The 11,837-nt window shown below is 25.2% G+C and overlaps 2 protein-coding genes across 3 annotated transcripts; one reads left to right on the forward strand and one right to left on the reverse strand.

The window, feature by feature from the left end:
• Positions 1-1,778: 1,778 nt before the first annotated feature.
• Positions 1,779-5,711, forward strand: LOC112596530 (DNA excision repair protein ERCC-8-like). 2 transcript variants are annotated; one of them, XM_025342261.1, is made up of 6 exons: positions 1,779-1,860; positions 1,939-2,421; positions 3,172-3,401; positions 3,993-4,288; positions 4,424-4,742; positions 5,089-5,711. In XM_025342261.1, exons 2-6 carry the CDS (start codon positions 2,392-2,394, stop codon positions 5,405-5,407), a joined length of 1,194 nt encoding a protein of 397 aa, XP_025198046.1. In that variant the 5' UTR covers positions 1,779-1,860; positions 1,939-2,391; the 3' UTR covers positions 5,408-5,711. The 2 variants fall into 2 exon arrangements, with proteins under 2 accessions (XP_025198046.1, XP_025198047.1); XM_025342262.1 differs by having other exon boundaries at positions 1,799-1,864.
• Positions 5,712-7,042: 1,331 nt separating this feature from the next.
• On the reverse strand, positions 7,043-11,641 carry LOC112596522 (peroxisomal biogenesis factor 6). Its single transcript, XM_025342243.1, has 11 exons — positions 10,348-11,641; positions 9,647-9,870; positions 9,257-9,579; positions 9,100-9,173; positions 8,889-9,032; positions 8,307-8,453; positions 8,084-8,192; positions 7,905-8,024; positions 7,767-7,844; positions 7,414-7,562; positions 7,043-7,304 (listed from the first exon to the last, which is right to left on the reverse strand). Exons 1-11 carry the CDS (start codon positions 11,324-11,326, stop codon positions 7,219-7,221), a joined length of 2,433 nt encoding a protein of 810 aa, XP_025198028.1. The 5' UTR covers positions 11,327-11,641; the 3' UTR covers positions 7,043-7,218.
• Between the last annotated feature and the right edge of the window lie 196 nt (positions 11,642-11,837).

The raw sequence follows: 11,837 nt of genomic DNA on the forward strand, positions 1-11,837 counted from the left end.
TATTAAGTTCAACAAAATTATGTATATTTTATTATATTGATTTATGTTTAAGATTTTTTGATTTTTAATTTGTATACTATTTCTCATGGTCCAAGTGTTAGGATTGACAATCTTCGGTTTTACACTAATATTATTTTCACCAAAGATAATAAATAGTCATACTGTAATATTTTGATTTTAATAATTGTTTTGTGCAATAATTATTTTTGTGATTGCAATTTGTACATACCGCCTATGTATATAAAAATTAAATATATATATAGGTATTATGATTAAAAGTCGATATTGTTAATTTTTATTGTTAAGAAAAAATAACTTTTATGTAAAAATGTATATTTTATTGTATTGTATGTATTATTGTCATTATAATTTATAATAATTTTGACTGTCTATTTTTGGTACATTGATTATTTTTTGTTCCATTATTTTACTTAAATTATACACCATTAAATTTGATAAATAATATTTAAATATCCATTTTTAAATAGTTTGACAGTATACAGACATAGGGACTTTAAAACTTACTACTTATAAGTTCACTTTATTAGAATTTTCCTTAAATCATAGTAAATGATAATTTCTCATTAGTGTGTATGACTAATCGAATCTAGGATAAAATCATTTAATATGCAAAATAAATATTAACTCCTAGATCATATAATCAAATTTATGTTGATGTATGTGTAAACGTAAGTAATGTATCTCATCTTCCTTCTATATCCTTTTTCTCTCATAATAATTTTACTTTATATCTAAAAATTTTCTTTAAAAACATGTTAAATCTTAAGACCCAACTAAAAAAAGTATAAAATAACTATAAAATTATCTATAAATAATTAAAAAATAATCAAAATATTTTGAAAATTATACCATGTATAAAATACAAAAAAATAACAAACATTTGGTAACAACTTCAATAGTGGCAGTAGTGGCATACCTAGGATTTTAGTACAATAAGTCTGGCCCACTTACGAGAGGCCACTGAGACGAAAATTCAGCCAACTAAGTATTACAAAGTCGCTAGCGACTATTATCCTTATTAAATAGATACTTATATTTTAATACTAATTCAATATGAATAGATGACAAGAGTCATAGCTAATTTGTAAGTGATATTTATAACTTATTAACAAATTTTAGGTATTATTAATTGATTGTTGCATTAAAATGTATATTCAATTAACAAATTTACCTGTTGTATTTAAATAATTTTAAGAAGAGATTATACATATTTATTATTTTATTTGAATACGTTTGTTTGGGGTGTATTTATTTAATTTTAATTTTCAATAACCGATTTCAATTTCAGTAATTTTGCAATAGATATCTCATATAGAGAAGGTAGTTCTAAATTCTAATCCAATAAAAAAATAATTCATTTATAACATTAGTATTTTTATCAAAATACATAAAAATTTAAGTATCAACTACCATAGCATACATAGTAAAAGTGAAGAACATAACAATAATTTTCTGTGCATTTTCTCTAGTGAAAATGTACTTAATGCTTTATTAAAATAAATTGTTTGTAATATGTTGCTTTCTATGCTCAACAGTCAATATTGCTTAATTTGATATTTTAATAACCGCCAATCGGTCTTCACTGTCTTTAGTTATAGTTAAGCAAAGTAATCTCTAATCTATGACCATGATCCTATCTCTTGGTTGCTTTGTGAAACCACGCCTCTTTATTATCTCATTATCTGTAAGCAAAACAATCAACAAATAAAAATATGTGATATGATTTGTAGGCATAATAACTACCAAATACGAATTCAAAATATTATTAGAGATAATATTATGCTCTTAGATATAACCAACTACGGTTTTCTGGCTTGAATCACATTATTATACTTAAGCGTAGGTACTTTTTCGTTACCGCACCATAATCTAAAACATAATATCGTGTCTATTTAATCGTATTGTCAATATTATTAGGACATTTTGAATAGTATTTTATGATAAGTCGGGTTCTCATATCGGTGCGCAGTCGACTTATAACAAACACATCGGGCACCCCGAATCCTGTCGGCCTCAAACTAACTACCCGTGGTGCCAACCGTCGGTGATTCGGACTTGCGCTCACCACTCGTGTTACCTTATCTAACCCTGACGACGCAAGCGAATTGTAACACACCCTATCAGTTCACCGACAATCACCACTGCCTCATCAATAGTACATTCCGTGGTAGTCTTAACAGCCGTTGCTCGAGCTTCGTGTCCTCCATAGGTGCGTGTCGCACAGTTTGATAATTGAAACACTACTTACTTCGTGATTGTGCTGGTGGATTCGTGTAGTCTAGCTGACAGAAGTGACTGTCGGCAACAGGCGACGGTGTTTTGTGAGGGCCTGGTTCTGCTTTGTTACACGCTCAAACGACTTCTGTCAACATGCAACGGGCACTTGGCGTTGGTCCCAAGGTAAAGATTATAATATATCCTAATCGCTGAGTTGGTAAAATATCCCTATTTAAACAATATGATTGTTCATTTTAAAATAGGGTGGTTAAATGTTTAGATGAATTTAATAGTTTCTTCTACCAGGTCATAGAAATGACAGTAATACAGTAAATTTCAATATCATCACTAATTTATATTATAGATGATACGAAATATATATTTCTATAAGCCTATAACAATTGGAGCTTTTCACTTCTTTCTCTTTTCAATTATTACAGTTGTTGTACACTACTTTTTTGTATTCATATAAACGATGCTCATAAAGAAATATGTTATTTAATATTACCTACTAATACTCAATACTTCATAAAATGTTTGATATTTATTTTGTTATATGAATTATTACTTGCACTAATATAAAATGAATGCAGGTCATGTTAGTATCGGTTAAATAGAGCTACTAATGTATACACTTTGATACTTCAAATGGCTCTCTTGAATTACTGACTATCATATTTCTTTACTTGTCTACAGTAGTCATTAAAGCATACAGCCTTGTACAATCCTTTTTATTTATTGAATTTGTTAGATACTTATGTTACTCTCAAAAGTTTAAAATTTAAATTCTGACTTGTTTCGGATATTTTGACATTATTTATTAGTTTTTGGTGGATTTATTTATGAAAACAATATATTAAAATATATTATAATTTGTTAGTATAATATTACTATGAATTATATATTTATTGTTATGTTTGACATTTTGAACAGAAAAGAAAATCAAATCGTATTATTGATTTGGATATGCAACGCTCCATAGGAGCTATATCTTCCATGGAATATAAACGTCGTACAATTATTAATGAAATCAATAATGTCGCTTATTCACTTCATAAAACGTCTTTGCCTGCAATTTACATTAATCCAATTAGAACAGGTGCTCCAAATTTTGTACAAGATGATATTTTAGGTATGGAAGTCGATCCAAGAGAAAGTAAATGGTATGTATATTTTATGTAAAAATTAATATTCTGGGTTGTATAGGATATTTAAAAAGCTTTTATTATTTCTATATCTATAAGCATTAAGAATATAATATTGTCTTTTGGTGGGATACTTATATATTGAACTCAAGTTAGGCTTAATTATAATTTATCGTTTTACCATTTTTTGGAAATTTTTTTTTTTTCAATTATTTTATGAAAGAATATTTACAATATGTAAGTGTTATTAATGCAATACCTAGTTAAATTTTTTATTACTGTGAAGTATTGACATGTAAGCTTGATAGAAGGGGGTGTCTAGTGATACCACTTAAATTCTTGTGTCTTGAGTTTGTTAATTAATTATTTAGTAGGTCTTGGAAAGCTTACAAATAATTATATTATAAAAAAAAAATGCTTTCTATAATATAAAATATAATTAGGCTTAATTTTACCTTGAAATGGTTTGTACTTTTGTAAAAATGTTTAAAGATAGCATAAAATAATGAAATATTAATTATTGTTTTCCTTTAACAATATTACTTTTTTAACATAAAATAATGAATTTATAACCTTTAGCTATAGTTTTAAAATGTTCTTATTTTTTAGTTTACTTGTCATATCCAGATACAACAGTGTAGCTATTTATAATGTATCCCAAAATGTTAAAATCTTTGATCAAATGAAGCGAATGACAATTCCACATGACCCAATTGATAATAATGGTTCGCCAAATTCAGCACATTGGCTTTGGGATGGTACAGTATTTACTGTTTGCACTATGGATTCTGTACATTTTTGGGATTCATTTACTTGTAAAATAATTGAAACTGTGAAAATGCGTACAAAAGTTTTAAACCATGTAATGGCTGCAAAAAAATATAGTGCTAATAAATTGGTTGCAGGTACTTAATAATTTAGATTTGAAATTAATTTAGAAAAATTGATTGGATTACTATAAAATATGTCATAGATTAGGCATAGAATTAATTAATTTCTTTAACTCAAAAAATAAATGAAAAAATATTATTATTTTCTAGTGACAGGAATAGAAGGACATGTATTTTTAATTGATATGTTCCATGGTATTGTTGTAATGACTATGAAAAATATTGAAAACAAACCAATAAGAACTATCAGTTGGCATCCATTAAATGAATTACAATATGTTACTGGCAATGACAATGGAAATATTTACTTATGGGATATTCGTTATCAATTGAATTATGTTTTAAAATTTCAAAGGGATGATTCTGGTGCACCTGTATCAAGCCTTACTAATCCAGTCATTGGGTTACGTTTTTATAATTACGGAAATGATATTATATCTGTGGATAGTATTGGAGGCATTAACACTTGGTAATAACTATTATTTATTATTTTATTAACAATTAAAATCATATTTGATTATTTTAAATATATATATATATTACTATAGAATAGTTAATTAATCAATTGACATTTACAAAATTAGTGGACTATTTATTATTTAATTTTTAATGCATTTTCATGTAATATTGATCCCTTAATATTAGATTCACTTTATTTTATTAAATAATAACTTTTTTCATCATGAGGTTGAAAACAAAAATCAAAACTCATTTCTTAACCAAAATTAAAGTAGTTTTCAATATTTAGAAATATTGTATTTAATTATTGAAAAAAAAATAATTAGTAGCTGCTAATAATATTTAATTCATTACAGGGAAGTTAGTACTGGTCTACTACGTCCTAATCACTATGAACCTGTACTGTTATGTGACCTAAACAAGAATCATATTTTTAAAGATTATCAGTTTGCTGTTACTGAACATTTGAAAGAAGACATCGTATTTTTCCCATCGAAAAAAGGAATGAGAATATTTGATATTGAAAGTGGTGAACATTTACCTTTTTCTAACGATATATCTATACCTATGAACTGTGCTACTTACGACACTAAACGATTTTGTGTTTATGGAGGCTCTAATGATGTAATAAAAGTATGGACACCTGAAAAAAAACTGGCGGAATTGAATGTTTAAAATGATAAATTATATTAATTTTCCTTGCGTTAACTTATTTATATGTAAAGTTATATTTTTGTATTTATTTAATTCATGCTAGGAAATCATTGATACTTTACTTGTTCTATAAGATTATAGTGAAATTTTACCTAGTTTCTAAGTTTGGAGGTAAATAATGATTGACATAGTCCCAAAAATATTTTGTCAAGACCAATGCCGGTTACAAGTTACATTCAAAATTATGCATGCTGGAAATATGACCATGTTTTTTAAAATAATTAATGTTGTTTTTCTTTAATTGAAAAATACCTAAAATAATAGGTTGCATTTAACTTATATTTAAAAATTATAAAAAGTGTGATGTTTTTAGGAAATATTTAACTTTCTTAATCAAGTTACATTAAATATTTTATAGGATAAGACATTTACATTAATAAATCAAAAAAATAATGTATTTATCATATTAAATTTGAAATGGCTTTCATTTAGCTAGTTTTAATTGTGAAGTCATAATCAAGTTAAAATAATCTACTATAGTAACAAAGTATATTAAAAATATAAACCTTACTATGCATATTATGATATATGTTCTGTTACAATTTAAAAATGACCCAATTCTGTCTAACGTAATCAGATCAAAAAATTAAGTATTTTCTGAAAAAGTAAGATTGTGTACTCTAATTAAAATTGAAAAATGTTTACTTTAATTATTTTTCTGTGATAATAAAAATAAATTCAAAATAGATTTAATGTCTTTCATAACTTATTCCTTTAAAAAAATTTAATATGTATCTGTTTTATTTGTGGTATTTAACTTTCTGAGTTCATTTTAACTATTAATTTAACAAAAATATTAAACATTAGCATTAATAAAAAAATGTATCCAATTGTTTATATATTCTCACTTAACAATCGGCATAGGTCCTCCATATCAAATTTGTATTTTACTGGATCCTAATATTTGATTAATTTTAGTTGTATTTATTTTTTAAGTTGAAGATCTCTATATTTATTTTGATTACCCATTGATTTTTTTTATATAAAATAATTTTAATTATTGCATAACTTATTATTTATATAATTTTGTATTTAATTGTTTAATGCAGTGGTTTTCAACCTGTGCGTCATGGCTCTCAGAGACCTCGTAAATTATTATTATTATTGTTGTTATTATCAAGGAAGCCTAACCTAACCTTTGCAGTTAAAACTAAAAATAAATGTTGTAATATAACCATTATATATTAAAATTATTATTAATAAATAAAATACCAAATGGTTAAATAATTTTATAATATTTAAAATTTCATTAAAAAGTTATGCATCAGAGGTTAAGGTGCAGGTAATATGTATGTAACTGAGAATAAACAATTATGTAAGTTATGTTTATGATAACTATTTCATCAAAAAAAAAAAAAAAAAAAAAAAAATGGACTATATTACATTATAATTTATATATTTTAGCTAAAGGTGATTGATGAATAACTTAGTCAAATGGCTAATGTAAGATTAACTAATATTTAAAACAAGTTGGGGTTAAATAAAATAAAGGTACAAAAAAGAAATAAATAAATAATACAAATATTCCAAGTAAAATTTTAATAATTAATATCAAAAAGCCTCATCAATATATTTTGTACTAACTATAAACAATTTCAATTGGTAATGCCGACTTGTAAAATAATAATGTACTTTTAAAATTATCTAACAGATATAACCGCGACCAAGAAAATACACCTTAAATTAAAATGAAATGTAATAAATAATAAAAATAAAATCAGTCTTATTTTTTTTTTATTATTTCGGATATTTAGTTTTAGTTATGTGAACATTTATTTTAGGATAAAACTTTTACTCATGGCGTTCATAAAATCTTCTTTAGTTACCATTATATTGTCATCAATTGCACATTGTTTGTCTGAAATAAGTTAGAATCCTTAGTAAAACTGTATTCATTTAACTTATATTAGTAAAAAATATATAATTTCAACAACACAAGCATTTGTGTTACAACAAAAAAAATTTACCATTAATATGTATTATTCGTTTTTGAATAACTCTTCTAGCACTATTTAGCCATGCATTGTGACACATCCCGTACAATTCAGCCCCTGTTACTTGGTCAGGTAGATGCTTTATTAAATCTTCTAGATGAAAATCTGAATATAAGTTAAATCTAAAAAGTTTAAAACTTTTAGAACAGTTTTAAAAATAATATACATAAGGTTATAAAATTTATAAGTAATCTGAAATGAAATAAAATTATACAACATATACATAATGTAAATAGTAAATGTTATGTCTTCCATGGACACTGTACACATGTCAATATAAGATAAAAATTAGTATTGTTTAATATATTTAATGCAATTCTACATACTTTTTTGTTAATGCTCTTAATACATGAAGTTTTGATTCTTTATCATTACAACCACCAACATAAATACTTTTATCAAGTCTAAAATAAATATTTATTTTTAATAAGACATAATAAAATTATTGATATTAAATAGATTACCTTCCTGGGCGTAAAAGTGCAGAATCAATAAGATCTGGTCTATTTGTAGCACCCAATACAAATATTTGTTGATTTTCTGATGTCATTCCATCCATTTCGGTCAGCAATTGTGATACAACTCTATAAATGTATATAATATGCAAAAAGAATTGTATTATAGAATAAAAAAAAATCTTTACCTATCTCCAACACCTCCAGAATCTCCATTTTGACCTCGTTTTGGAGCTAACGAATCAAGTTCATCAAAAAACAAAATACAGGGTACAGCTGAACGAGCCTTGTTAAACACTAATAAATATTTTTAAATATTAGTTAAAGTATTTTAATTTCATATAATACACACTTATTATTTTACAAGAGGAATTTTAAATAAAATATACAAGTGCATTGTTAAATATTTACCTTCTCGTACATTAGCTTCACTTTGTCCAATGTACATATTAAGTAATTCAGGGCCTTTAATTGATAAAAAATTGTATTTACATTCAGTTGCAACAGCTTTTGCTAATAATGTTTTTCCAGTTCCAGGTGGGCCATATAATAATATTCCTAAGTACAAAATTAAATTTTTTAAATTCTTTAAAAAAAAAAAAATGTTTGAAATATTAATTATAAACAATTATTAGTTATTACTTCTAAATTAAAAATGAATTAAATTAATCTTATGGTTCAATTAAATTAAATAAACCAATTAAGAGTCATTAAATTGTGTTTAAAAGACGATTAGCATACTATTTATTCATTTAATTTTTAGTAATATACTGTATACATGTTAGTACCAAATACTACTGACATACTGCAGTTGACTATAATGTGCTTTCTTCTTATTTATGGTATATAGAATAGAAATCTCCAATCAAAAAAAAAAAGTATTTCATAATAAAGTCAATTTAATGCAGTACAGCTAGGTTAGGTGATCATATTTCAATGCAGTAAGTTATCAAAATGAACCAATATCATTCTACAATTAATGAAATGTATTACCTGATCTCCTCATATTAAATGCTGAAGGTTTTAATGCAGACATAATTTCTTCTTTTACATTTATTAAACCACCAACATCATCCCATTTAACAACTTGTATTGAAGGTGCTCCAATTGATTTTGTGAACATTAAATTTATTTTGTCTTTAAGGATGAATATTGAAATTAGACACATAGTTTAATATAGATTTTGAAATAACTATTTACAAACCTATTGAAAGCATTATATCAGAATCTTCTAGTATTATATCAGTAGATTTAGTATTATGTACAGCCATATGATTCCTTAAAAAATAAAATACATAAATAAATTAACAAAGGTATACCTATTTATTATAAACATGAAACAGTTTAATTATTAAATTTACTTTGCAGCTAATAGTAGCAGTGTCATATAATTTATGTAATTAAAACTTGAAGTATGATCTATAATTTTTTTGATCATATTGTTATTTAATGCAATAGAATCTCTTCTTAATATCCATTTCAACAGTTGTTCTCGGTTAGTTCTATTTAAATTTCCGACTTGTTGACATTGTAAAAAAAGTCTTAAGAAAACAGGGCTTAGTTCTTCTTTGGAGTTTGCAGTAGCAATAATTATAATAGGATTCTTGGTTTCAACATTTATTTGACTGATAAATATATCCAAAATTTCTTGTTCTAAATCTTTAGTGGAAGATAAACATAAAGCCTGTAATTGAGTAGTACTATTTATTATTTCAAAAATGAAATATTTAAAAAAATATATTTATAGTTACTTCAATATTTTCCAAGTGTAATAAACAGGGTGTCAATTTTCTAATATCGTCAAAAAAGTATTCTATTCTTTTTTTAAACTGAACAATATTGTTTGTAGGCCAGTTAAAACAGCATTGAGATATGTATTGTATTCCAAGATATTTTGACACTGATTCAATTAATAATTCTTTGCCACAACCATTAACTCCATAAACTAAGAAAATTGGTTTCAAAGATTGAAAATCTAAAAAAAAAAAAATTATAAATGTTTTAAAATATAGTAAAATCTTGATTATCCATATTGCAATTTATGTAAATGAACATCAATATGTGTTGTAACTTGTAGCGCTCATAGATTTAATCATGTATCTTTTTTTTTTTATAAAAAAAAAAAAATGAATATACATAATTATAAATACAATGTTTTTTCATGATAATATGTATGTATGTATATAAGGTATATCACATTGATCTGACACATTTAACTATGTTTTTAATGTAAAATTATTTTCATGATACACCATGAAAAGTAATAAAAATATTTCCAGTAACTGAACTTTTGCTTTCTTAAACTAGATTCAGTTCTACAGTTCTAATTATTTCAGATAATTAAGGTTCTACTATATTCTCATTTTTTAAAGTTAATGAAATATTGCTATTTTAAGCATTATAATTGCCTGGTCAGATATATAAGATGATAATAAAATATTAAATTTATTACCTCTATGTCTCTGTTGAATAAATGGTTTGATCATCGACACAATTGATTCTCCTTCATCGTTCATTCCACCCGGAAATATGTTCAGAATGAAATCATTGAAATTATTTATGCTTAAGTTTTTTAGGTTGTTTATTGCAAATTCTTTTTCCGTAGGTAAATATGTGTTGGTGGAATATTCAAATTCATTTAATTTAGTATGTAAACTAGATACATAAAATTTATTTTTGCAGTTGTATAAATGTATTTGCACATTTCTTTCTTCTATGTCAATTATTTGTATGTATAAAACTGAAATACTATTAGGTTCTATTAAATATTCTGCTTCAGGATAAGTCTTTTTTAAATCCAATTTTAATATATCTCCTATTGACACACATTTTGGTAGAGAAAAATAACTGTAAAGTATTTTATCCTGTAGTACTTGTATATCTGCATTAAATACCAAAGGTTTCATAACAGATATTAATACTTTTTGTGTTATTTTTGGCTCAAAGTCTTTCAATGGTTTGATAATTCTCAACATACAAGCTTGATATGTATGATTTTGATTACATAGATTAAATAAATTTATCGAACTTAGAATGCAATCAGATTCTTTGTATGAGGACAACACTACTATTCTGTTATAGTGTGATATGGGTAGCTTTTGGGAACTTGTAGTTTTAACATTAACTAATACCCATTGCATGTTGCTTAATTTAAATTTGCTTAGCGTTTCTTGGCTGACAAATATACAGTTCTGAATTTCTAAATTGTGTTTTAGAATCGTTATATTGTCATAATGATGTGTTACTAGCTTTTCCAATATATTATCAGGAACACATTTAAAATGTATTTCAGATCCAAAAAGAATGTTGATTCTAAGATTATGAAGCATTTTTGACCGTAAAATTTGAGATTTGGATCTGTTAAAACACGACTTCAGTACATAATTTATGAATAAAATGTATTTGAGAAGATATTTCCTTTGAATCGCCATATTTTTATAGTTGTAGTTTTAAAGATTATCTGAAATTGTTATCACTGGATGGCATCAGACGAAAATTGTTTAAGACTCACGCCAGTTAGTTAATTACAAACAATTACATTCTCCCTCGTGCGATTAAAGAAAATAAGAAAATTGAACAAATATAAAATTAAATAATTTTTCACACACTAAAATAAAACAAATAAAAAGATACTTTAATGATAAGAATAAAAACCGAAAATGTATTATCAAACATCAAATCGTACAACGAAATGCCGGTAAACAACATATGTCCCGTCGTTATTTTCCTCACTATTTTTTTAATTTTTTTTAAATATAATTTTCTGCCTCGTAAAATGTTTTGATAACGTTTACGTATCCCTCCCCCCATCATAACCCAACGACTTTATCAGTTGTTAACCCCACTATATTATTTGAACAAACGCAGCCGATTTACAATGAAAACTTTTTGTTGTTGTTTATTTGTTATCAGAGATTACTTATTGAGATAAGCTTGGGGAGT

The sequence above is a fragment of the Melanaphis sacchari genome, unplaced genomic scaffold (genome assembly GCF_002803265.2).
Source record: "Melanaphis sacchari strain LSU unplaced genomic scaffold, SCAv2.0 Contig32_pilon_pilon, whole genome shotgun sequence".
In the NCBI taxonomy this organism is placed as follows: Eukaryota; Metazoa; Arthropoda; class Insecta; order Hemiptera; family Aphididae; genus Melanaphis; species Melanaphis sacchari.